At 47.8% G+C, this 26,811-nt stretch overlaps 1 protein-coding gene across 2 annotated transcripts; it reads left to right on the top strand.

Annotated features, from left to right (window-relative positions):
* The first annotated feature begins 3,418 nt into the window (after positions 1-3,418).
* LPO (lactoperoxidase) lies at positions 3,419-26,664 on the top strand. 2 transcript variants are annotated; one of them, XM_022552650.3, is made up of 13 exons: positions 3,419-3,440; positions 7,227-7,304; positions 8,530-8,617; positions 13,082-13,242; positions 14,561-14,678; positions 15,092-15,221; positions 15,964-16,170; positions 17,396-17,720; positions 19,543-19,703; positions 23,991-24,243; positions 25,087-25,260; positions 26,033-26,270; positions 26,457-26,664. In XM_022552650.3, exons 2-13 carry the CDS (start codon positions 7,229-7,231, stop codon positions 26,662-26,664), a joined length of 2,139 nt encoding a protein of 712 aa, XP_022408358.1. In that variant the 5' UTR covers positions 3,419-3,440; positions 7,227-7,228. The 2 variants fall into 2 exon arrangements, with proteins under 2 accessions (XP_022408358.1, XP_089757011.1); XM_089900885.1 differs by lacking the exon at positions 3,419-3,440 and having other exon boundaries at positions 3,451-7,304.
* Positions 26,665-26,811: the final 147 nt, after the last annotated feature.

The following is a 26,811-nucleotide window of genomic DNA, read 5'->3' on the forward strand; positions in this document are numbered from 1 at the left end:
GATTCCTCTCGTTCTTTTATTCTGGTTGTCCCTCAGAACTAAAGGAAACTCCATCCTAGCTGGTCCTAACAGAGAATAACATAGGATTCTGATGTCCTTTTTGTATAAAGAGAACCTGAGGATATGTGACTCGTACAAGGTTGAACAGGTAGGGCAGAAGCAGACAGGTACTAGGAGCTCCTAGATCTGATGATTCACAGGAGAATCTTAAACACCAGAGCCTCGGAGAACCACCACGATTATTTAGTGGACCCACTTCTCTTTACAGACAAGTTGAGGTCTGCAAATGAAGAATGACCTCCCCAAAGTCACACAGCCAGTAGATAGCAAGGTAAGCCTAGAACCTGGCTTCCTGAATCTTAATCCAGAGTTCCTTGCATTTCCACTTGTTGCTTAGTGTTTTATCTCTGTGTGTGTCTGTCTGTCTGTGGTGTGCACGTGCTTGCTGAGTGACAGGGGGTATTTTATTGGAATGATATTTTCTCTGTGGATTTACCACAAAACATACCTCACCTGACTTCTCACGTAATAACAATAACAATTCAAGATTGGCTTTTGTTTAAAAGCCTGAGTTTGTGACTTATATGAGAGTTGGTTTCTCTTCCCATCTCTACCCCAACCATCTCTGGATCTATTTTAGGTCAAATTGTCTCAGCTGAGCTCTAAGATCTGTCTGTCACCTTTCCCAGTTCTGTCCCTACACAATTCTGCCAAGGCATGGAACAGATATGACATCTTTTTCATTTGAAGCCAACTTTATCAAAATACACCATTTGTAAGCTAATTGGGAAGAAGGAGGATTGGGGGTAAGAAAAGGAAAAAAACAAGAACACATACATAATACCAGGTGCTCACTGAACATCTAAGAGGGAGATAAAAGAAAGGAAGGAGAGATGGAACACTGATGGAAAATAGGAGAATGGCCTTGACCAAAAAGGATTTTAGATTAATGGAGAGAAGGAAGAGCATTCTGCCCACTCCAGCAGAGAGGTTCTTGGTAATTCCCTCTGCCAACCCCACCAGAGTGGTCCCTGGAGGAACCCTGAACAAGACCCAGACCTTCCACTCCCAACATTCTGTGGCTAATTGGAAAAACTCATTGATACTTGGTTTACCAGTCAGAACCCCGATGTTATGCCAATCTCAGAAGCCACCAAGTATCCAATGAATCCTCCCACTAAAAAATACTTACAGGAGGCAGAAGGCCTCTTCTTGCCCGCTGAGGAAGACACACAAACCATCCCAGACACTTTTCTCTTCCTCCCGAAGGGGGCTGCCTGGTAATGTTCCCATCCCTCCCAAGGCCCTGTGCTGTCAGGGACACCATTCAGAGAAACTTTGTTATCTCCACACCTGTCCCAAGGCCAGGATGGCTGACGCCAGAGCACCTGGGTTCCTTCCTTCTCTGGGGTGAACAGCGGATGTGTCCCAAAGAGGGTAAACATTGACATGTGGAGCCATGCTGGGGTCAAGAGGTCTGTTTGTTTGGTGTTCTGAGAACCAACAAGAGGAAATGCATTTTAGCCAGCAAAGAAAAAAATTAGCGTGTCCAGCTGTGAATGACAGCCAAGCCAGCGGAAGGTGGGCGAAAACAGACAGCTAAGAGAGGGACTGGCTGGGCTTCCAAGAAGATATCACCTGAAACGGTGGAGATGGCCGGAAGGCCAGGGCCCAGTGCGAGAGCTACGGCCACCTCATACACAGTGGTCACTTTGTCACTCATTGACCGTGAATGTCCCTTGATCAGCACGCAGAATTGTACTTCCAGAAGTAAAGGAGGAAAGCCAACCATGTCTGAGGCCAGCCTTGCTTATAAACTGTGAATTCTTGGAAAGTGTATGTGTGTGTGTGCATGTGTGTGTGCACACGTGTTCTACCATGTGCCAGTGGCAAACTTCATCTTCATTGGGTATTTCCTGCTGCCGCTATTACTAAAATATCTTGGACTCTCTGTGCTGATATATGAGAAGCTGTTGGCCTTTTTAGCTTTCTACTGGGCTACCTGTCTTCCAGTCTCCATTTCTCGGGCCAGTTCCCTCATAGGGAGACATCTAACTGCGCTAAACAGATTTAACTAAACTGAGATAAGTCCGTGAATCCATGTCATCACACATCAGCAAAGCTCTGAAAATACAAGTATTCAGAAAAAACTAGGTCAAGATCCACCTAAAGACACAGCTTCATTAACTCGTAAAGCACAAAACCCAGAGGTGAGAGCCTTGAGAATCATGCTCCAACGTTCAAGGAGTGTTCAGACAAAGAAAACCTTGGCTGACAAGCAGAAATGTCTTTCAAAGAAAACAAGAAAAGCCTGATGTCTTTCACTTACCTTTCCTGGACAGCTGCCTGCTTTTGAGATGCCCAGCTCATTTGCCTGGATTCATCACAAGAGAAGCAGATTCTAACTACCTTCCATCAGCCAGAGAAAAGGAATACTATATTTTGGAAGGTAAATTCAGGGGGCTGGTTTTGGGATGATGAAGTTCTGACAGTCCCCCGGAGTATTTTCAACCCAAAGTATAATTTTATAAAGAGGCTTATGTTTTAATTTGCCTGTCTGTAAAATACACTCTCATGAAATGTCATTTTCTTTAAATCTTCTTATTTCCTTCCTGTATGGATCTAATGAACTTGATGGTATATAACATTATACTTGGGCTTTAAGTCAATAAGTTCCTGTATAGTGGTGGGGTTTTTTTTGATGGCTCACCCTATAGAAGGTATGAAGTCGTAGAATCCTAGTAATCAAAGCCAACCATTGGCTTTGCAACTAGAGTATACGAGGAAACAGAAGGTAGAGTGACTTGTCCAGAGCCACACAGTGACAGAGGCAGGGATCTAACCTACCCCTTGACAAAAAGTCCAGGGCTCTTCTCACTTCCCTGGTGGCCAAAAAGGGGTAGTATTTTGAAATGTTGACCTTCCCAGAAGGGAACTCTTGAAAACTATTGCAAATCCCAAAGATGAATCTAGTGGCTTCCACAGTGATTGGGTGAAAGGTAAGAGAGGGATCAAAGGGCACTGAATAAACAAATGGGGAAGAAAGCCATTTAATTGTTCCTAATTTTAAGAGCAATTCAGATCCCATTAAGGGCATAAAAGGGGCAAGCCGGCTCAAAGATTGGAGGTTTGCCTTCCATGACTGCAGCAAGACCACATAGTTCACCTGAAAAATAGGAAGAAGAGGATGCGCTTCATCCAGGACCAGCGATAGTGCATCAACCAATTTCTGCCTTTTGACAGTTTCCTCGAGCATCTGCCCAGAGTCACAGGGTATTTCCTGCTGAACCTGAGATCCGCCTCCAAGCCACATCAGCCCCTCATAATCTTTCTTTCTGGGCCTTTCCCTGAAATTAATTCCTGATAGACGGTATAAAAGACCAGTTCCTCCAAGAAGAGAAACTCCCCTGGCTGCCACAGGAGGCCAAGGCACTTGGCAGGTAAGACTCATTAAGTGGAATCTGCAAAGTTGATGATGAAATTTCCTAAAGGCTTCTCAGAAAGCTTGGTACTGCCTTTGGACTTGTCTTCTTCAGGCATTTTCTGGTGCCAGATTTGGCTGCCAACCTGGCAGGTCATCCCTGTTTGGGAGAGTGTGATCGAATCCATAAGGGACAATGTGATTGAATCCATAAGGGAGAATGTGATTGAATCCATTGTGGGGCAAAGAGGCTTTTCTGAGTCTGAACACCGAGCCATAGAATCATAAACTCTTAGGGCTGGAAGGTACCATATTCCTCTCATCCATCCTGTTTAGGAACTAAGGTCTAAGATATATCATGTGTCCAGGTCGCACAGAAAGTTGGGGGGAAATAGTAACAGAATGATGCTTCATGTGGGGTTCTTGAGACCGATGCAATTATGATATGAACGCTAATGAAAATTCACTCTAGTGAAAATTTTGCAGTGTTTAAGGGGTCCCCTAAGCCAGGGATCTCAGATCTTCAACCTGTTTCTAGTGTCTCATGCTATTTACAGCAGACCTGAACATCTAGTTAGCCCTGAATGTCTAGTCCCAGGTGTCTCCAATGTCCTGTGGACACTATGTTCTCAATCAGATTTATGAATTGCATCAATATTTAAATGGGTTTCATCTTGGGAAAATTGAGTGATTGAATCATATTGTTTTTTTATGAAACTGCATATCCCAAACCCTGTGGCTAAGGGGGATTTTTTCTGCTGTAGAGAGCTTGATAAGAGCTTGTCTCTTCTCTATTTTCCTCTTGATACTGGAACTGCTCAAAAGATCAAATAGAACATTCTTGGGGGTGATGGTGAGTTCATTGGTTTTCTTTCCGGCTCATCCCACTACCCTCAACAGAGCGTTCACCATTCATGGAAAAGAATCCTACTGATGCCTTCCCTTCTCAGGCCTTCCTGCAGCCCCCTTGGTGACTTCTCAGCAAGTATGAGAGCCGGACTCTGGGAGATCGTGGTACTCAGTGTGGTCTGTAGACCTGCAGCATCAGCGTCACCTGGAACTTGTTGGAAGTGCAGGCTCTCAGGTCCCTCCTATAACCTTCCAAGTTAGAATCTGCATTTAACAAGGTCCCCCGGTGATTAGTAGCCACACTAAGGTGGGAGAAGCCTGTTAAGGGACCATCACCACCCTCTCCCTCTGCACCATCTGGATGTTGAACTTCGCTACCGTGGGAGTTTCATTCATTCAGCACGTACCCAACACCTATTATGTATCAACACTAGGCTTGGGCAGTGGAAAAAGCAAAAATAGGACGTAGCTCTTGAGAAGCTTATGATCTGACGGGGAAACGGACATGAAAACAGTGATACGAGATGTGAATAAAGTACTGTGGGAAGAGAGAAAAAAGAATGACCTAATTTTGCCTAGATCTGGTACACTTCACAGAGAAGGTGGCATTTGGCCTGGGTTTTAAAGAACGAATAGGAGTTCACGGGACCAAGAGGGCATTGCATAGGAGAGTATGAGTAAGAGGCAGGGGATTGTGGACCAGACTGGCATTTGAGAGGCAGAGGCTGTGGTTCTGTCTCCAGATAACGCTTCATGTCTCAGGGAAGGCTCCAAGCTTTGATGCAAACCAAAGGGCTTGGGAAAGGGTTTCTGCACTGAGCATGATGATAAGATTGTGGGTAAATATCCCAACATCCCAGAAGCCTCTTGGCTCCGGCTGCAGCTAGGGTTCCTCCAGGATCTTTCTGAACACCCCTTTCCCAACAGCATGACCTCGTGTTTGCTTTTCTCTGCTTTCTGTCCCACATGCTTCCTTCACACCCACCAGGAAAGATGGCCAAGACAAGGAAAATACTTTAGCTTTTGCCTTGAGGTTCCCTCCCACCACTTTTCAGTGATGGGGAGTATTAAAGAGGTTCCAAGGAAAGGAGAGGAGAAATGAGTATCTAAGGACTTTTTCCTGTTCAGATTTCTCAACTTTTATTTCTCCGGCTATGATATTTTTCGTCCTCAATCTATTTCAGATGATGCCTATTTTCATAGACTAACCTTTCACTTTTTGTTTTTGATTTATCACGAAACACACTAGTCATTGAAAGAATAACATAATGAATACTTGTGTGCCCATCAGCTCTCTTAAAAATCAATGATATGGTGGTTGTCAGGGGCCGGGCGGAGGGAGGAAGGGGGAGTTGGTTGTTTAGTGGGTAGAGAGTTTCAGTTTTGCAAGATGAAATAGTTCTAAAGATCTGTTGTACGTCAATGTGAATGTACTTATCACTACTGTACTGTCTGGTTAAAATGGTTAAGGTAGTAAATTTTGTCCTGTGCGTTTTTACCACAACTTAAAATAATATCAGTGATGCTTTTTACTCCAAAACCATCGTATTTGTTTGCTTAAAAGGGCAGATTGCTGCTGGCTCAGTGGTCTCCTCGAAGCACAAATAGGAGGGCTACGCGGGGCCATAGAGGTGTAAGGACAGGAGCCCACTGAGGGGTCAAGCTGTTTTCCTCTTGGGGAAAAATAAGTGCCAGGGAGAATCTTGGCCAGAGAGGTATTTATTCGCACCTTGGTTTGTTTGTTTTTTCTACAGTTAGCTTACAAGAAGTACATTCAACAAGATAAAAATGATTAGGGGGATCATCAAAGGTCAGAGGAAAAGATTGGGGGAGTGCAAGGGAAGCTGAAATTACCTGTCCAGATACACAGTTGTCCTTTTCTGGAGAGTATCTGGAAGACCTCCTGGGTGGTCTCTTGGGCAAAACTCTAGAACCACGATTTCTCTTAGGGAGCTTTGAGTAGAGACAGAGGGGGCAGCCAATCTGAGGACGTTTCTGGGGTCCAACCAGTGAATGCACACTATGGGGAGAGCCTGTGCCCTCTCGTGAAGAACATGGTCTAGACGCACGATCCTTCCATCCGTACAGCATGGGTGCCTCCTGGGCTGGAACTAGAATCTCCTCAAAAGACATTTTGGGGTCTATCCCACCAATCCTAGTGAACGCTCTGAGCCCCAAAGCCCCTCGTCAGCAAAGTTGCACAATTTTGATCTGATGATTTAGGTTCAGAGTTAAAGCTCATGATGAAGGCGTTGATCCAAGAGCAGGGATCTCTTCAGGCAACCTGGAACACAGCTGCGAGCTCTGGAGAGCTCTGAGCTTTGCCACAATTTTCATTCGTGTTTTCCCATCATGTCAACTCTTTGAGGGAGGGTGGAGTTCCTTGCCAGTTCCCATAGGAGGAACTGAGTGTCTGCTTCTCAGGCACACGCCCCTGGTGCTGGGCCAGAGGAGGATGGCAATACATCCTGAGGGGAAAAGAGGAAGAGGAACTCCAAAGTTGTGTTTTGGGTTTGGTAAGAGCATTTGTCACCGGTGACAAGACAGGTACAGGAAGTTGGGTCACGGGGTGTCAGGGCAGAATCAGACATCCTGGATCACTTGGTCCAACCCTCTCACTCAATCAGGCCGGGGGCCCAGAGATGTCAAGTAACCTGCTCAATGTCACAGAGCTAGTTAGAGCAAATGCATAACTACAACTCAGGACCTTCTGACCACAAAGCCTGTGTTCTTTCCCTTCCACCACTGCCTCTTTCCATCTCCCAGGACCTACCATGGGCCTGCACATATGGTAGATGCCTAGTTAGTTACTGTGGTTTCCCCTCTTCTGTTCTAATGTTAGGGTGTCTCATGTTCTCTGGGCTTTCTCTGCTTTACCACCCCCTTTCTGTGAGTCTGTAAGTCCTACCCATGGGGACTCTACAAGGCTCACATCCTGATCCTGGTCTCATTTCAGCGATGAGGGTCCTCTTCCATCTCCCAGTCCTTTTGGCTTCCCTGAGCTTGTTCCAGGTTGCAGAATCTGACACAAATGGTAAGTACCACCTTGTATTGTGTTTCCTGGGGCTGCTGTAACGAAGGACCACAAACTGGGCGGCTTAAGACAACAGAAATTTATCCTCCTACAGTTCAGGAGGCTGGAATTCCTAAATCAAGGTATTAGCTGGGTCATGCTCCTCTGAAGGCTCTAGGGGAGAATCATTCCTTGCCCCTTCCAGCCTCTGGTAGCTCCCAGCAATCCTTGGCTTATATGTGCCTCACGCCAATCTCTGCCTCCATCTTCACATGGCCTTCTTCTCTGTGGTGTCCTCTGTGTGTCCTCTCCTCTTGTTATAAGACCACAAGTCATTGGATTTAGAGTCCACTCTAGTCCTGTACCTGTATGGCTTCTTCCTAATTAGCTACATCTGCAAAGACCCTATTTCCAAATAAGGTCACATTCTCAGGTGCTAGTTGGACAAGTTTTTCGGAGGGACACTATTTAAGCCACTACACTCCCCTTGTTCAAAGACTGCATCCTCATCCCCCCACCATTCCAGACCCCGATTCGAGTAAAACAAGGAACCCCACCTCTACTCTACACCCTCCCCTTCCCTACCTCAGGGTCCTTGTGATCAGCTAAGCCTTTTGAGGGACTTGTTTTCAGATCCACCTCACCAAGAACCAAAAAAATCCCCACAGCCCAGAGCCAAGAGCCAACGTGAGTGGTCTCACGCCTTCTTAATCCCATCACTGGGTCCAGTCGGGCCTCTGTATCCACAGGTTCTGCACCAGCAGATTCAACAAGCAGTGGATTGAAAATATTTTTTTTAAAAGATTCCAGAAAGCTCCCAGGCTCCCAAAAAAAACCCACTCTGGTAACTATTTATATGACATTTACATTGCATTAAGTATTGTAAGTAATCTAGAGGTGACTCAAAGTATACAGGAAGATGCGCATAGGTTATATACAAATACTATGCCCTTTTACATAAGGGACTCGAGCATCCTGGGGGGTCCTGGAACCAATCCCCTGTGGATACTGAGGGACGAATGTATTCTACTGGACTCCTAAAGAGTGATATTGGCACCTTACTGAGGATCAGAGAGCATTCTTCCCATTCTGGGCTTTTCCTCCTGTCGAATGTTTCCTAACCTTGGTCTTCTGCCTGCTCAGGTTTGAGTGGTGAGGATAATGGTGGAGAAAGAGGGAGACAGAGAAAAGGGCTTCTCCAAAGGGTGGTGTCTGATACCCTGCTCCTTGCTTCTCCCCCTCCAAGAGCAGGCCACCCGCACCTTCACCATCTCTGATGCTGTGAGTCAGGTCAAGATCCAGGTCAACAAGGCCTTCCTGGACTCCCGGACCAGGTAGGTGAGACACACATACCACATGCTTCTCTTCCTAGGCTGACAAGTGCATCTAGGCCAGTCCTGACAAGCCAATGAGCCAAAGCAATTTTACAACCTGCCCTTCCACTCCCAGCCCCTGCCCACCTGCGAGTATGGGGCAAGTATGAGTAAAAGCCAACAATTCCTAAAATCCTCAGCCTCTAAGTTACCTTGAAGGGGATGTCTCATCTGATCCTATAAGCACTTTCTTCCACGTGGCTAAGTGATTCCTTAGGTCATGCATTGCAGGCTCTCAGAAAGCCTGTCCCTAGAAGTTCTCCATTCATTCAACATGTCTTAGGTCAGGTCCCCTTGAGGCAGAATCTGAGACCTGGACTCACATGTGGGTGGCTTACTGGGGAGTGCTCTCACGAAAGCTGTAGCGGAGTGAGGGAGTGAGGCCAGATAGGTAAAAAGAAGGGGTTAAGCAGGGATGTGGTTTAAGGTCTAGCCCCAGCTGACCCCACAGGGAGATCCAGAGTGTAGGCTGCACCTCAGAGCCTATCCTACCCCAAGCAAGAGAGCAGACCTTTCACCTGCCAAAAGGGTCCTTGATGTCAGCCAGACGTGCTGCAAGCTTGGCACTGGGGTGGGGGGGCCGTGGTGTAGCACACTGTGTGACTCCCAGGCACCTCCAGCCAGGAAGCCACCCTGACTCAGAAGCAATTGCTCAGGACAGTTACGGGGGTGAGCCATCAGCGGCTAGGGGAGGGGCACGCCAAAGCTATAAATGGGCCCAAATGAACTTGAGAAACGTGCAGGACACCAGCAGAGTCAGCCACCTCCCAACCATGTGTAAGGCCTGGGTTTCCTGAAATAAGCAATGCAGACTGGGTCCCTGCCCTCGGGAAGCCCATGCTGGAGCTAGAGAGGCAGAAAAACAAGAGTAACCACTTTACTGAGCAGAAAACAACCTTACTCGTTCCTCTTGCTGTCCCTTTACTGGACTTGGGGTTTCATTCCTCACTGGCCCTTGCATAAACTCTCAAGAGGTCCCATAACTTTTTTGCTGACTTTTAGATGACAAGATGTGCTCTGATCACTTCTAGTCCTTTCAGGAACTCAAATGTCAGCAGAAGAAGACAAAGCACAGAGCCTCTCACTTTCCTCCCCTCGGAGCTGCTTTAGGCTTTCATAGTGAGAGAAGGGCGCATGGTCCGCCCGTCCCTCTTTCTCGAGCTTTTCCTCATCCCCCAGCCCAGGATTGTCCCTCTTAGGGGTCAAGCTGGGGGAGGTAGGAGAGGTACAGGATGGCAAAGTCTAAGTCGCCTGGACAGCTTAGAGCCTGGGTGTTAGGGGTTGGGTCAGAAGCTCCTTCCCTCCTTGGGCGCTTTTCGGCTCTCAGAGATTCTGCTGCCAGCTCTCTGGCCCAGAGAAGTTCTGACCAGTAGCTCACAGCTCCACCCCTCAGCCCTGGAGCTTGCGGCTCCCTCCCTCACCCCTCCTCACACCATCTTGGGCCAGGTCCCCTTTAAAGATGCCGCAGAAGACTAAAAGTTTTGCCCTGCTGCTGGAGGACGTGCCGATTTGGGGCCGAGGGCTGCCCTGTCTGGCTTACTCTGCTGTTAGGTGCACAGCACGAGCCACGTCTGCTTTTCTTGTTCTCTTTAGGCTCTTTGGGCAGGGGTCAACCACCAGCCATAGCTCCAGGACACGCAGCAGGGCCCTCCTCTCAAGGCCCTTGTCACTAGACTGAGTGCCAAGAAGAAGCCCCACAGTGACAGGAGGGAACTACCTGGTATTTCAGCAACTACCTCCAGACGAACATTCTCTCCCCCTCCTTAATGTCAATCCTTTTATAGCCCAAGGTCGGGGTAGAATAAAAGCCTCACAATTGGTTTTCATCACCTCCTCTGCAAGTCGTGCTGCACAGGACGACCCAGCCGTGCCTTGGAACTCATCCCCACCGATTAGTTCTTGGATTTAGGGGTCTCATGGAGACACAAAGAATCACATTTAAACATCTTGTTCACAAGCACACACACAATCCAGTGACTCACAGTCTGTGATAAGGAAAATGAAGGAAATAAACAGGGCAGTGGCTGCTACTCTAGGCGCGGGGAGCAGGGGAGCAGGGAAGCCTGACGGAGGATGAGAAGGAGCCAGCCATGTAGAAAGCCAGGGTCTGGGAGCAGCAAAGGCAAAGGTCCTGAGGCAGGAAAGAGCTTAGGGTGCTCAGGAAACAGAAAGAAGGCCCACGCTGGTGGTGGCAGTAGGAAAAGAGGACACACAGGTGGAGCCTGAGGGCCAGATAGTCAGAGGCACAGCAGTGGCTGACAGTGGCTGGGGGAGAAGGGGAGGGATTGGGCTGGCTGTTCATGGGTGTGGGGTCTCCTTGGAGGGTGATGAAAATGTTTGGGAACTAGATAGAGGCAAAGATCCCACAACGTCACGAGCACGTACACAGTAAGCCTGTGGATTCATGCACGTCACAGGGAGAGCCAAGAAAGTGCTTCAGGAAGAGTGTCCTGGTCTGCTTTTCATTCGAAAAAGCACCTTCCTGCAGCCAGATGGAGAACGGATGGGAGAAGGACAGGAGAGGAGGCATGAGTCCCATTAGGAGTCTACTGTGGCCATCCAGATGGGAGAGGTTGGGGGCTAGGACAAGGGGGTAGGCCTGGAGATGGAAACAGAGTTCTTCCAAGGCCCTGCTTGCGTCTGTGGAGCCCGGCCCTGAGGCAGATCAGGAGGTAAGTCCCTGGCGAGTCAAGGTCAGGCAGGAGACCGCGCATAACGCTAGCCAGGGGAGAAAGGCAGGAACAGGGAGGGGCTTGCATGGGACCTTTGGGTGGAGCCCTGGGAGGCCCAGCAGCACACCTTCTCTCTTGGGTGGGGGGGCCCTTTGGGACCCATGATGATGGTGATGGCGCTGATGCTAACACGTGTGAGTGTTTCCTCTGTGCCAGAGACAGCTCTCAGCACTTCCCACGCCTTTCCCCCCCAAATCCTAGAAAGTGCTAAATCCAACTATGTGAAGTAGCTGTTTTTGAAGGTCAAAATGATCAAATAACGTGATTGCGACCATTATCCTCATTTTATGGGTAAGGAAATTGGGTACAGAGATGTTGAGTAACTTGCTCAAAGGCACACAGCTACTAAATGGCCGCAGGAGTCAAACCCAGCCAGCGTGTTCCAGAGGCCCTGATGTAAGTAACACAGTGAGTCCTAGCTCACTCAGAGGTCATGTCTGTAAACCAATCCTGGGGGAACCAGGGTTCAAACTCTAGGTCAGTGCTGTCCAATACAGGAGCCACTGACTACATGTGGCTGCGGAGCCCTTGAAATGTGGCTAGTGACACTGAGGAACTGAATTTTTAATTGTATTTAATTTGAATGCATTTCCATTTAAACAGCCACATGTGGCTAGCGGTTACCATATTGGACATGCCATGCAGCAGTCTGGGCCACTGGGCCATGATGTCTCTTGTAACAGCAACAAAAGGCAGTCTGGCTTATCTTCTTGGGTCCTTTCTTACCGAGGTTGGGGGGAGGTTGGAAGGGGTCAGGCCTGGTGATTACAGCTCAGTCATCACCCATTGTCACCCCTCAGGTTGAGCACCAGGCCCCCTCATGCTTGAAGTAGAATCGATAACCTGATCCACAGGGACAGGCCAGGAGTTACAGCCTGTGACGCATATCCCCAAAGCAGGGTTGCCTTTGTGAGAATTTGAGCCACTTCCAAAATTTCAGTCTTAGAGCCGTAAAGATCATCTCATAGGACCCCTCATCTCACACACAAGAAACTGAGGCACAGGAAGGGGGAGAGGGTTCTCATGCAGGGACTTTTCTGACACCACCTTGCCCTTGGTCACCAACTTCTTAGTAGTAGAAAGGTTTGGGGCTTCTCTTTTTTATAGATAGGTAATTAAGACAAAGCCCGAACATCTGGCCCAAGAAATGGTCAACAAGAGGCTAGATGCTACAGCCACAACTAAACAAACTCCACACTAACTCTAGGGCCAGATAGGAGGAAGGATGCTTTCATGGGCAGAACTGGGGCCCATAGGCATGTTATTTCCAGAATTCTCGGTGCACGAGGCCAGCTCCACGGTCAGGGGTTCCTCGGTCTGAATCGGTACATCCTGGGACTTAGGTGTTCTTAGGTTCCCCAACTGATTCGGAAGCAGCCAGCACAGCTGCAACCCTCTGACTCTAATTCAGGAAGTGCTCATGTCCATCTGTCTGCCTTCCTTGAGAACCAGACTTAACGAAGCTTAAAGACACACTGTAGCTTCCTCCTGCCAGAGGAGATTTCCCAGAGGAGATTTTCCAGAGGCATCAGAGGAGAGCTAAGAAAAGATCCTGAGAGCACAGAAGTGGGGGGTCTCCTGCATGCTGCCCACACCCCCGCAGCTCTGCTGTACACACACAGCACCTCACACCCCTGCTACAGGGTCGGAGCCGAGGGCCCGGTCATGACTCCCCCGTTGCTCTCCGTTGTAGGCTGAAGACGGCCATGAGCTCTGAGGCACCCACCACCCGACAGCTCTCCAAATACCTCAAGCACGCCAAGGGCTGGACCCGCATGGCCATCCGCCACGGGCAGGTGTGGGAGGAGTCCTTAAAGAGACTGAGGCAGAAAGTGACCCTGACCAACGTCACAGGTACAGAAAACCCACCAGCCCTCTGATGGCAGGAAGGGGTCATCTCTCCACAGGAGAGAACACAAGCCACCAAAAGTCGCAGCTCCTACTGGGAGCCACGTCCTCTCTCTCCATCAGAATCATGGACTGCAGAGCAAGGAGGGGCTGGGCGGACAGCCAGGCCAATGCTCCTTTTGCAGAGAAAGGAACTTGGGCCCGGCAAGGTCACACTGCCAACTCCAAATGAGGGGACATTTGTGCCTTTTGTTATAACACCATCTGTAAGGCCTCTGTCCAGAGGAAGGACTAAAGTTAATAAACACAGGCTCCCTGTCCCAAACCACCGTGTCACCACTTCCGCCTGTGGACGGGACATTTCAGCCACCTGTGTCAGGGGGGATTTACTGGGATTACGTCACAGGTGATGAGCTGTCTCTCCTGTTCTGGGTACCGTGGAGCTGAAACAATGAGCCGATGGATTGATCGTGACCTCCTCCACCCCTCCACTCCACCCCCTACCAAATGTCACTGTTCACGGTGGGTCACGGAGGAAGGGGATTGGTCCTGACAGGAGGAAGAGGCTGCAGGTTCTCCCTGGGAAAACATCAAGTGGGGGAAGATACCTGGCCTAGGACTCGGGCAAATTCCAAAGTTCCAAAAGGAGGGAACCAGGACAAGGTAGGGAGAAGTAGGGAGCACTTTGGACTCTGAGACTCAAAAGGTGCTGGGGCTTGAACCTCAGCCCCTGCCAACTTCCGCAGGTGAGCCCCCGAAGAAGGCCCCCAGAGCCGGATTCCCTTCAGGCTGCTTTAGGACGTTGGCAGCTCTTTCCATTCTGTGCCCACGTGGAGGTCTCTGATGCCTAAGGCTCCCCGCTCTGTTACTCCCGCCGAGATCACAGCGCCCCTCACGTAAAAATGCCCTGTCTCTTCCCAACATCTTTCCTATCTAGATTCCTGCGTGCTTGGGACCTTAGGCGTCAGTGGAGCTTTAGAAGAAAAGCAATCTTCTCAAACTAACTCATACTAACATGTACCTAACCTCTCAAGGGTATTGTTCTAAAAGAAAGATCTGTTGATTCAAAGGGTCTGATAGACAAAGAACTACTAACAATTCTGGAGACCGTTACTATCTGTGTGGCCTTGGGCAAGTCTCGTAAAATGAGAATTTAAAATCTTACCTTAATGAGTTGTCAGGATTCAATGAGAAACCCCCTGAGAAATGCTTACTTAGAACGTAAAATGTATTCCCCAAAAAATCAAGTTCAAAAAATGAACCTCCCCTCAGGGCCTCAGAATGGAGAAAGGACTCAGCCCTTTTGGCATCCCTTCTCTTTCAGACCTTAGCCTGGACTTCACTGCACTCTCTCAGGAGGTGGGCTGTGGTGCCCCAGTTCCTTTGGTGAAATGTGATGGGAGCAGCCCTTACCGCACCATCACGGGAGACTGTAATAACAGGTGAGTGGCCAGTAGGTGGGTTCAGGAGGCAGGTTCTCCCAATCACCACAGCCAACCCATCTGTCCAGCCCACCTGCCCTGCTCAGCCCAGCCAGGGGCTTTGTCACTTGGGCATTACAGGCTTAACTCCCACCGCCTTACCCTCCTGGACTAGCGTCCCACGGGAATCTGTTCTGTTGGAACCCCGCTAACTTCCCCACCTTCTAAAGAGACCACTGTATCCCACTGGAAGGAGCACCTTTCCCCAGGGCAGAGGAGCCCCGCGCCTTCGGAGGTGGCAGTAGTTCCGACACCCCACATTTGAGAGGCCCCTCCTCCGCGTCCTTCCCCAGGGGATCCCCGTGGGGTTTGCGGAGAAGCGGACCCCGGAGCGAACCCGCCGCCTAGGCTGAGGGCCGGTCTTGCTGTTCCAGGAAGAACCCCGCGCTGGGCGCGTCCAACAGGGCGCTGGCGCGCTGGCTGCCGGCGGAGTACGAGGACGGGCTCTCCCTGCCCTTCGGCTGGACGCCGACGAAGAAGCGGAACGGCTTCCCTGTCCCGCTGGTGAGGGCGGACACGGGGTGGGGGCGAGCCCTGAGCAGGCGGGTGAAAGATGGGAGTCAGAGGGGAAAGGATGCCCTCCCACAAACACACAAGGAAAGGAGGAAGAAATAGGTGGGAGGACAGACGCGCGGTAGAACCGCATCCGGAGAGATGGAGATTTGGACTTCCTCCCTGGTGGTGTTCCGGAAAATGCCACTAGAGAGCAGCAGAGTCCGGGTCCCGGAGCCCAGCCACGTGATGGTCACGTCCCAGCTGCCGTCAGGCCAAGTATCCTGGGGTCTCCCAGGCAGATGGCTTCCCTGCCCCATCCTGTTCGCGCTTGCCCTGCCCCAGCCCCTGGAGTGCATCAGCTGGTGCTTGCCGGGACGTCCTATCTGTTGGCCTCATCTGAGTTGGCGGGCCCTCCCCAGAGCCCCTCTTCTAGTCCCAGACACCTGGCACCTCCGTGGCACTTCAGGGACAGCCTGTCTTTGTGTTCCCTCTCTGAGTGGAAAGAGCACTGGCCTTGAAGCCAGCACATCATACAGACCTGGCCCTTTGTAGCGGCAGGACCTTGGTGAGTTGACCTCACCTGTCTAGTCCTCAGTCTCCTCATCTACAAAATGGGGGTAATGCCACGTACCTCACAAGCTTGTCATGGGGATGAAGTGCACCCGTTACATCACAGGTACTCTATAAACTGCAGTTGAATCTGAATCCTCAAAGCACCTTTTCCTCCCTGTCCTTCTCTCTCCACCTGTAGGCCCGTGAGGTATCCAACAAGATTGTAGGCTACCTAAATGAAGAGGGTGTTCTGGACCAAAACAGGTCCCTGCTCTTGATGCAGTGGGGTCAAATTGTGGACCACGACCTGGATTTTGCCCCCGACACGGAACTGGGGAGCAGCGAGTACTCCAAAGTACAGTGTGATGAGCACTGTATCCAGGGAGACAACTGTTTCCCCATCATGGTAGGCCCTGCAGCTGCGGGTCCCTGGCAAACCCCTTGCCTCCCTGATGTGGCAGACATTCCCAGCCTGTCAGCCAGGACCTCCTGGAGATCTTGAATGTTGATTTGACAGCTTCCCAAGCCTCACGCGTCTATTCATTCACTCGCCCATTCATTTAGCAAATGGACATTAATCATCTATTCTGTGCCGGGCAGTGCACTGAACACTTAGAATTCAAAGGTGAACAAGACACTGTCCTTTCCGTCAAGGACAAAGGGCCTGTGTGGGAAATGGACAAGCAATCACTAATGGCAAAATTGGGAAGCTCTGGGGAGTGTTGTCTTCATCCCTGGCCCAGCAGCATTGATGTCACCTGGGGTCTTATTAGAAATGTAAAATCTCAAACCTCATCCCAGACATCGGGAAGCAGAATCTACATTTTATTGGAATCCCCAGGAGATTCATTTTATAGACAGTGAAATTTGTGGAATGCTACCGTAAGTCATTTCAGAGTCGGGAAGGCTACTCCCAGAATGGATGAGTCAGGATGAGTGGCAGGCATTTGTGGGAATTTCCAGCAGGAAGGGAAAGGAACTTGCAGTGGTGCACCTTTCTTCTTATTCATGATTTTACAGTTAGAGAATGATTTATTAACTCAAACAAATCGGGGCTATGTGTTGTGGTGTAAAGAACATAAGCTGTGAAGTAAGGTCAGCCTAGAACTGAATCCCACGTCTTTCCCTTTCAGTTTGTAAGATCTTGGGCAAATTACCTAACCTTTCTGAGCCTCCGTTTTCTCACGTGTAAAATGGGACAGAATGGTCTACCTCACAGGGTTTTATGAGGACCAAAGTGAGATAAAGTATGCCTAATGCCAAGCACATGGTAGGGCCAGAATAAATCAATGGTAGCTGTTGTTAATTATTAACAAACCCTTTCCTGCCTCACGTCCTGCTTCCTTGTGCCGGGATCTCAGGACTCTCTCTCAACCAAAAATTTGGAGGTTTTGCTATGAAAGATTGAATGATTCCCCCTCAGCCCTTTTAGTCAGCAGATGTAGTGACCTTCAGGGAGTTGGGGGCCCAGGATTTATAGCATCAGCAGGAGGCATCTGGAGCCATTGTCTGGTGCCAGGGTCCCAGGAGGGCACCATCAGCATCTTTGCCAGCTGCATCCAGACCTACCCTGGGGAGAGGTTGCCAGCTGTACCACCTCTGCCCAGTCACCCACCCCGATCTCTCTGCAGTTCCCGTGCAACGACCCCAAGGTGAAGACTCAAGGAAAATGCATGCCTTTCTTCCGGGCCGGGTTTGTCTGCCCCACTCCACCTTACCAGTCATTGGCCCGAGAGCAGATCAATGCTCTGACCTCCTTCCTGGATGCCAGTTTAGTGTACAGCCCTGAGCCGAGCCTGGCCAGCCGCCTCCGGGATCTCAGCAGCCCACTGGGCCTCATGGCCATCAACCAGGAGGCCCAGGACCACGGGCTGGCCTACCCGCCCTTTGACAACAAGAAGCCGAGCCCCTGTGAGTTCATCAACACCACTGCCCACGTGCCCTGCTTCCTGACAGGTGAGTCTAGGCTGGCAACAGAGGGGCCAAAGGACAAGGGGATTATCCTGGGGCCTGAGAGCAGAGGAAGGCCAGAAGAGCTTCTCGAGGCCACTGGGCGGCTTCCAGGGAGGCTTTACCATGGCTTCTTCTCATTGTCTCCTGGAAAAACACACACCAAGACACCATTGCCGTGGGCAGTGGTCCAGGACTGGCAGAAGGGCGCAGATGAATACAGAATGTAAGAACATGTGTTCACTGTATAAAAAAAAAAAATAATAAGGAAGTCCAGTAAAGCACAAAGAAACTAAGAAAATCCCCAAAATCCCACCACTCACGCCTATGTTTCCAGTTTTTTTCTATCATAGATCTAGTTCTACCTTGTTTTACACAATTGGGGTCATACTAGAAGTAATTCTCTGTCTTCTCATTGTCTGATATCTTCTCTTAATGTATCACATCTTTAAATATTCATCTACATCATGATCTTTAATGGCTGCCTGGTACTCCATGACATATATGTATCATAATGTATTTTATCAGCCTTACTTGGAGACATTTGTGTCATTTCTAGTTTTTCTGTGATTTTTGTTTGTTCGTTTTTGTTAAGGTCTTGAGCATCCTTGTTGATGAATTCTTGTGCTCATTTTGTTTTTGTTTTTTTGCTGTATGCAGGCCTCTCACTGCTGTGGCCTCTCCCATTGCGGAGCACAGGCTCCGGACGCACAGGCTCAGTGGCCATGGCTCACGGGCCCAGCCGCTCCGCGGCATGTGGGATCCTCCCGGACCAGGGCACGAACCCATGTCCCCTCCATCGGCAGGCGGACTCTCAACCACTGCGCCACCAGGGAAGCCCTTGTGCTCATTTTTAATAATTTTACTAAGATAACTTCCTAGAGGAGGACGTTCTAGATTAAGAGGAATATATATTTTTAAGGCTTTCCATAAACTTGGCACAAAGTCCCCACTCCATGTATCCTGTACGCAGCCAAAGCCCTCCAGCTCTCCTCATTCCGGGGGCTCATGCCCTCCTGGCGTTCTCTGCCTGGGGCTTCTGGAGGCCTTCTCTCTTCCAAAAACCCACTCTCCCAGGACAAGCCCCCAGCCCACCCAGACATGGCAGAAGACCCAGATCTCTTGGTAGAGCTCTTGGATTCTGTGTCCATACACATCTCGCATCAGTCCAGACACAAAACTAAGCCCTTCCTGTTTTCCATTAAAATATCCAGTAAGACCAAGTATTCATGAATTTAATAGACTTTCCTGAAGATTAGAGGACACAGGGAGAAGTCCCCTTATGAAACAGCTGGTCTTTTACCATCTATACGACCCTCTCTTCCCAGTAGTCCCCATCTCTAGATTCTTCTCCCTTATTACACAGAGGAATTCAACCCTACCCAATCTCTTACCCTCAAACTTGCACTCCTAAAACCATCCAAATTGCTCCGCACAATAAAAAGCCCCTCGTTTATTTGTAGGTCCCGTCTTAGAAGGCAGTTGGGATTTAATTAGCAAAATTTTACTTTTTAACGTCACCTGTATGTAGTCTTTCTTTACCACAGTCTTGTGGGTTCGACCTTATTATCCCCATTTTCACAGACATGAAGACTGAGGCTTAGAAATGTTAAGTAACTTGTCCAAAGTCACAGAACTAAAAAGTGTGTGTGGAGAGCTGGGATTCAAATCTATGAATCGCAACCCCGATCTCTTTCCACCTTAAACTAACTGGAAGGAGGGGCTTTGGAGAGCTTCCCTCTGGGACACCACATTTATTCTTTGTGCAGGTTACTGGGTTCTGGGGCTGCTCAGGGGGGACCCACCCTTCTGCCTTCTGGGCTTTCAGGAGATCCCCGAGCCTCAGAGCAGATCCTACTGGCCGTTTCCCACACCCTCCTTCTCCGAGAGCACAACCGGCTGGCCAGAGAACTAAAGAGACTCAACCCTCGTTGGGATGGAGAGAAGCTCTACCAGGAAGCCCGGAAAATCCTAGGAGCCTTCATACAGGTAAGAGGCTCAGGAGAACTGCGTCACGTGCCAGCCTCGCTTCTGCTCCTGGCTCTGCCCTCTGCCCACGGCCACGCGTCCAGTGACCTCCTCGGCTTTCCACACCTCCATTTCCCCCTTCCTCTTCTCTGCTGCATCTTTCCCACTGTCTCATTCTTTTAAACCCTCCCTTTTGTTTCTTCAGGTTCTCGGCCCCAAAATGAATCCCTGGATTCAGGGTGTTGGAGAGTCATTCATATGTCATTTACTCAGTATGCCCACCCAGGGGCCATCACTGGGACCACGGGCTCCATCACTCCTGGGACTGTTACATCACAGTTATTTTGATTGTTTTGATTGGATTATCTTCTAAAATTTTCCACACCTAAGCCACATGTCACAGGCATAGTCAATTGCTATTGTTGATTGACTGATTGACTAACTAGAAGAGACTTAGAAAAGTTGATATGTTGATATTAACCATACACCTATTTTTTAAACATTTTATTTAAAAATAATTGTAGATGCTCAGGAAGTTGTATCAAAAAGAAAAAAAAGCACATGCACCTCGTCTCCCCCAGTGCTAACAGTTTGCATAACTATGGTACAATATCAAAAGCCTGAAGTTAACATAGATACGAACCATAAAGTTTATTCAGATTTCACCAGTTATAAGTGCAGTCAATTCATGTGGGGGGTGTGTGTGTGTGTGTGTGTGTGTGTGTGTGTAGCTCCATGTAAGTGTATCACATATGTAGTTTCAGGTAACCACCACCACAATAACGACACTTACCTCTACCATCACCACAGACTCCCTTGTGCTACCTTTTTATAGCCACATCCACCCTCCCCATTCCCACATCCCTAACCCCCGGCAACCACTAATCTGTTCTCCATCTGTACATTTATGTTATTTCATGAGTATTATATAAATGAAATCATGCAGTATGTATTCTTTTGAGACTGGCTTTTTACTTTCAGCATAATTTCCTTGAGGTTCATCCAACTTGTTACGTACATCAATTGTTCATTTCTTTTTGTTGTTGAGTAGTATTCTAAGTTTTGTTTAACCATTCACCTATTGAATGACATTTGCATAGCTTCCAATTTGGGGCTATTATGAATAAAGCTGCTATGAACATTCATGGATAAGTTTCTGCATGAAAATAGGTTTTTATTTCTCTGGGATATATGCCCAAGAGTGCAATTGCTGGGTTATACGCTAAGTCCATTTTTAGTTTTCAAAGGAACTGCCAAAGTATTTTTCAGAGTGGCTGTACTGTTTTTTACATTCCCACCAGCAATGTATGAATGATCCAGTTTCTCTGCATTCTGGTCATTATTTGGTGTCATCTCTTTTTTTTTTTTTACCCTTTCTGATAGGTATGTAGTGATATTGCATTGTGGTTTTACTTTGCTTTATCTGAGGGCTGATCATATTGAACTTCTTTTCATGTGCTTTTTTGCCATCTGGATATTCCCTTCAATAAGACATCTGTTCATATATTTTGCCCGTTTTCAAAATGGATTTTGTCTTTTTGTTGAGTTTTGAGAGTTCTTTATATATTCTAGATATGACTCCTTTGTCAGGTATGTGACTGTAAAATTTTTCTCCCAGTCTGTACTTTGTCTTTTCATTTTCTTAACAGGGTCTTTTGCAGAGTAAGAGTGTTTAATTTTGATGAGGCCAAATTTATCAGTTTTTTCCTTTCATAGATTGTGTTTTGGTGTCAAGTTTCAATTCTTTCCCTAGTCTTAGGTCCCAGAGATTTTTCTCCTGGTTTTATGTTTCTAGACATTTTATAGTTTTATCTTTTACATTTAAGTCCATGATCCATTTGAGGTTAATTTTTGTATAAAGCATAAGGTTTAGGTCAGGGTTCATTTGGGGTGGGGGGTATGGTTGTCTAATTGCTCCAGCACCACTTACTGAAAGGCTATCTTTCTCCTTTTGAACTGCTTTTGCTGCATTGTCAAAAATTATTTGGGCATTATGTGGCAGCCTGGATGGGAGGGAAGTCCGGGGAAGAATGGATACATGTATATGTATGGCTGAGTCGCTTTGCTGTGCACCTGAAACTATCACAACATTGTTAACCGGCTATACTCCAATATAAAATAAAAAGTGTAAAAAAAACTTATTTGGGCATATTTATGTCAATCTATTTCTATGTTGTCCATTATAGTCCACTAATCTACGTGTCTAGTCCTACACCAGTACCACAGTGTTTAATAACTGTAGCTATAAAATAAGACAACATTAAGAAGAATGACTCCTCACTTTATTCTTTTTAAAAATTAGTTTGGCTATTGTAGGGTCTTTACCTTTCCATATATATTTTAAAACATGCTGATCTATGTCTACAAAGAAATCTTGCTGAGATTTTGATAAGAATTGTATTAAAACTATAGATCAATTTAGGGACAATTGACATCTTTACAATGTTGAGTTTTCCACTATATAAACATAGTATGTCTCTCCAAGTATTTAGATTTTCTTTGATTTATTTCATCAGCGTTTTATAATTTTAATCACACAGATCCTATACATGCTTATTACATTTATACCTGAGTATTTCATTTCCTTTGGAGGAACTGTAAGTGGTATTACATCTCTTATTTCAGTTTCCACTTATTCATTATCAGTGTATAAAAATACAATTGATTTTTATGTGTCGAGTCTGTATCCTATGACCTTGTTGAATGCAATTAGTTCCAGGAGTTCTGTAGATTCCTTGGGATTTTCTCCATAGATAGTCATGTCACCTACAAATAATGACAGTTATATTCCTTCTTTTCTAATTTGTATGTTTTTCATTTCTTTTTCTTGCCTTATTACAGTGGCTGCAACTTCCAGTACTATACTGAATAAGAGTGATGAGAGCAGACATTCTTGTCTTCCCAATAGTAAAAGAAAAGCATTCAAGGTTACACCATTAACTATAGTTAGTTGTGATTTTTTTTTGGTAAATGCTCTATATGAAGTTGAGGATGTTCTGCTCTATTCCTAGCGTACTGAGAGTTTTTATCATGAATAGATGTGGAATTTTGTCAAATGGTTTTTCTGCATTGATTTAGATAATCATATGACTTTTCTTCTTTAGTTTATTCTGCTTGCTTTAGGTTTACTTTGCTCTTCCTGCTAGTTTATTGAGGTAGGAGATTAGATTATTGATTTGAGAGCTTTCTTCTTTTCTAACATAAGTATTACAAGTGATATAAATTTCCCTCTTAGCACTGTTAGTTGTATCCCACAAATATTGATATGTTATATTTTCATTTTAATTCACTGTGTATGTTTTGTTGTTGTTGTTTCTTTGTTTCAGACTTTCTCTTTGACCTGTGGGTTATTGAGAAGTATATTGTTTTATTTCCAAGTGTTTAGAGATTTTTCTGCTGCCTTTCTGTTACTGATTTCTAATTTGATTCCATCATGGTCAGAGAATATACTCTTATGATCTCAATTCTTCCAAATTTGTTAAGGTTTATTTTATAACCCTGGTATTGTTATCTTGTTGAATGTTCCATAGGTCCTTAGAAAGTATTTGTATTCTGCTGTTGATGGGTGTAGTGTTACCCAGTACATCATTCTTCTTTCCTTTCTGGAGGTCACACGTCTTTCCCCTGTGCGTGTGTCTCTCATCTTATCAGGACACTAGTCTTTTTGGATTAGGGCTCCACCCTTATGACATCACTTAACCTTAATTACCTCTTTACAGGCCCTATCTTCAAATACAATCAAATGAGAGGGTTAGAGCTTCAACATATGGATTTGCATCCATAATAAGGCTTCTTGGACTACAAGAAAAAGAAACCCATGCAAGCTAGTTCAGATGTTCAGTACAGGTTCACCCTACACATGTATCAACTGGAAGCTAGTAAGGGTTTCTCCCGGAACCCCCAGGCAGGGAGTGTAGTTGGGCCTCAACTAGGGTGAGAGCCAGAGACTGGAAACCATCTGGAATTAGGGCAGTTACTCTCACTCTGTCTCTCCCTCCTCTCTGCTCCTCTCTTCACTTCTCCACTCTCTTTCTCTGCAGATGGGTTTTCTCTGCTTTTCTGCACATGATAGAAAATGACAACCCATATCACCCCATCTGTCCCCTCAGATAGAGCACCGCCAGAAATAGCTTGAATAGCTATTTCTATTCAAGCTATAATTTCTTGAAGAGCTGCATCTGATATCTAAGTTCCTGAGAGAGAGAATCTGACTAACCAGATTAGTCTGGTGCCACAGCTGGGCCCGTCCACTGTGGCCAGAGGTAGGGCTTCTCACACCCTTTTCTCACGACTTGTTTCTCCTTCCAGATTATCACCTTTAGGGACTACCTACCCATTGTGCTAGGTGATGAGATGCAAAAGTGGATCCCTCCATACCAAGGCTATAACAAATCTGTGGATCCCCGAATTTCCAATGTCTTCACCTTCGCCTTCCGCTTTGGCCACTTAGAGGTCCCCTCCACTGTGTTCCGCCTGGATGAGAATTATCAGCCATGGGGTCCGGAAGCAGAGCTCCCCCTGCATACCCTCTTCTTCAACACCTGGAGGATAGTCAAAGATGGTATGTCCTTTCAGGGAAGCACTGTCACTAGGCTGTCTCACTCTGTAGCCTGCTTCTAGGGAAACCTGGCTTGGAAGTCAGACTCCACGCACTTCCTGTGTGACCCTAGGCAAGTGAATTCACCTCACAGAGCCTCAGTTTCCTCATTTGTAAAATGGGGACAGTAATAATACCTATCTCATAGGATATTAAAAAAATAGAAATATATGTTTAAAGTGCCCTACAATGGTTCCTGACACACAGGATGTGGTTATTATTCTTTCTTTCTTCTGCTGGCCTTTAAGATGCTGAGTTTTCCCTGTTCTCTTTCCATGCCTCAGGTTTCTCTGATCCCTGCAGAAATAATTCCTAGGTCTAGTAAAAAAAAAAAAAAATTGCTCTTTTCTGCTCTCCTCTACGGCTTTCCACCTACATTAAGTGCCAAAGGTTGAAGCCAGCTCCCCTTTATCCTGAGGTGGGCTGTGTTGAAACTGGCTTTACTTAAGGCTTGACAAGTCAGGGCATTTTCCAGAGATTTCTGACATCTCTTCCCAAGCTGCACAGTTCATTGGGGGAACATATGGAGGAGAAGGAGCCAGCTCTCTGAACTGGAGCTTGAAAGAAACCCTAAGCTTATGCTCATGCCATCACCCCAGGATGGCAGGTGGTCTGGACTGACCCCCAGCCCCCAGCATACCCTGTGGGCTGCATTGGGCTCTTCTCTCCCCACTTCCAGCCCGAGAGGTGCAGTTGGCCCTTCTTTCACCTGAGAAAGAGAAAATGTCTGGTGGAGGGAGGAGCCAGCGGTGGAAGATGTCCCCAGCTGCCCCCATCCCCAACATGGCCTCTGGGTCTCCCTTGCAGGTGGAATTGACCCTCTGGTGCGGGGCCTGCTGGCCAAGAAGTCCAAATCGATGAATCAGAATAAAATGATGACGAGTGAGCTGCGCAACAAGCTTTTCCAACCCACTCACGTGATCCACGGCTTTGACCTGGCTGCCATCAACATACAGCGTTGCCGGGACCATGGGATGCCTGGTGAGTGGGCCTAGGGTCCTGCCAGGCCTGGGGAACTTTTAGCTACTTTCTGGGGTTCCAAGGGACTCTCGTCTGTAGCCCTGAGGAGGTGATCACTTCTAAAACAGAAGGCAGAGATGCCCTTTTTTTTTTTTTTGACTGCGCCACGCAGCATGTGGGATCTTAGTTCCCCAACCAGGGATAGAACCCATGCCCCCTGCAGTGGAAGCACAGAGTCTTAACCACTGGACCTCCACGGAAGTCCAGAGATGCCCGTTTTTAAAACTCACTTTGCTCATCTGTGAAATGGAATCTTCCATTCTCCTTAATGCAGAGACCAGAGAACACATCTGGTACTTTCTTTGAGCTCCTCAAATGAAAGGAATCAACAACTGATTTGTAAAACCAGTTTAAAAGTCCAGAAAATATTAAGAAAAGGATAACAGAGGGAAAACAACGACTATCGGATCTTCCTAAATGTAGTACTTAAGAGCCAGACTGCCTGGGTTCAAATTCCAGCTATGCCCTTTCTACTTATGTGACCTCAGGCAAGTTACTTGACATCTCTGTTCTTCAATTTACGTTTGTGTACGGTGCTTAGAATAGTTCCTGGACCCATAGTAAGCACCATATAACCTACTAGCCCCCTCGAAGCTCAAGTGCCACAGTATAAAACAATGGCTCACCGACTCCCCTATCCCAAGGGCTGTGAACACAGACTTTCTGGGGCTGATGGAGCTGGAATGGGCAGTTCTGCAAGGGGGATGAGACAGCTCCAGCCTCTCTGCCCTAGGGTACAACTCCTGGAGAGGCTTCTGTGGCCTCTCACAGCCCCAAACACTGAAGCAGCTGCACGCCGTGCTGAAGAACAAGGTGCTGGCTGAGAAGTTACTGGTTCTCTACGGGACCCCTGACAACATTGACATCTGGATAGGGGCCATCGCTGAGCCCCTGGTAGAGAGGGGCCAGGTGGGGCATCTCCTGGCCTGCCTCCTGGGAAGGCAGTTCCAGCAGATCCGTGATGGAGACAGGCAAGTGAGACCTCACGGGGGAGGGCACGGAGGGCATCCCTTCTCGGAGGTGGGCCATGGGCGTCCTACAGGAGGACTGACGCCAGACCTTGGCATGTTCCGGTGACCTCCTTCCTTCCCCTCTGGCAGACTGGGGAGGGTCCAACGGCTGGGCTGTATGGAGAGACCCTGCTTCTGTCTCTGCAGGTTCTGGTGGGAGAACCCTGGGGTCTTCACTGAGGAGCAGCGGAACTCTCTGCAGAAAATGTCCTTGTCACGCCTTGTCTGTGACAACACCCACGTCACCAAGGTCCCGCTGCACCCCTTCCAAGCCAACAACTACCCCCAAGGCTTTGTGGATTGCTCATCCATCGATAAGCTGGACCTCTTACCGTGGGCCTCTAAGGAGAATTAGGGGCCTGGACTCCACGGCCTCCCAAACTGTGCAGTAAAGCTCCCCTTGGTCCACGATGCCACTTCAAGCAAGCACAGTGACCCGGTCCCTTAGAGCTCCATACCTAATCCCAGCCCTTCCTTCCAGCCGGGTCTCTCTACACTCCCT

This window comes from Delphinapterus leucas, chromosome 19 (assembly GCF_059928025.1).
Source record: "Delphinapterus leucas isolate spDelLeu-1000000601 "Yukka" chromosome 19, BTC_Dleu_Yukka2, whole genome shotgun sequence".
NCBI lineage: Eukaryota > Metazoa > Chordata > Mammalia > Artiodactyla > Monodontidae > Delphinapterus > Delphinapterus leucas.

Coding starts and splice junctions, on each gene's coding strand:
- LPO (XM_089900885.1), top strand. CDS start 7,181: ATGGGGACTCTACAAGGCTCACATCCTGATCCTGGTCTCATTTCAGCG. Junction 13,243..14,560: donor GACCCTGACCAACGTCACAG/GTACAGAAAACC, acceptor CTTCTCTTTCAG/ACCTTAGCCTGGACTTCACT. Junction 15,222..15,963: donor ACGGCTTCCCTGTCCCGCTG/GTGAGGGCGGAC, acceptor CTCCACCTGTAG/GCCCGTGAGGTATCCAACAA.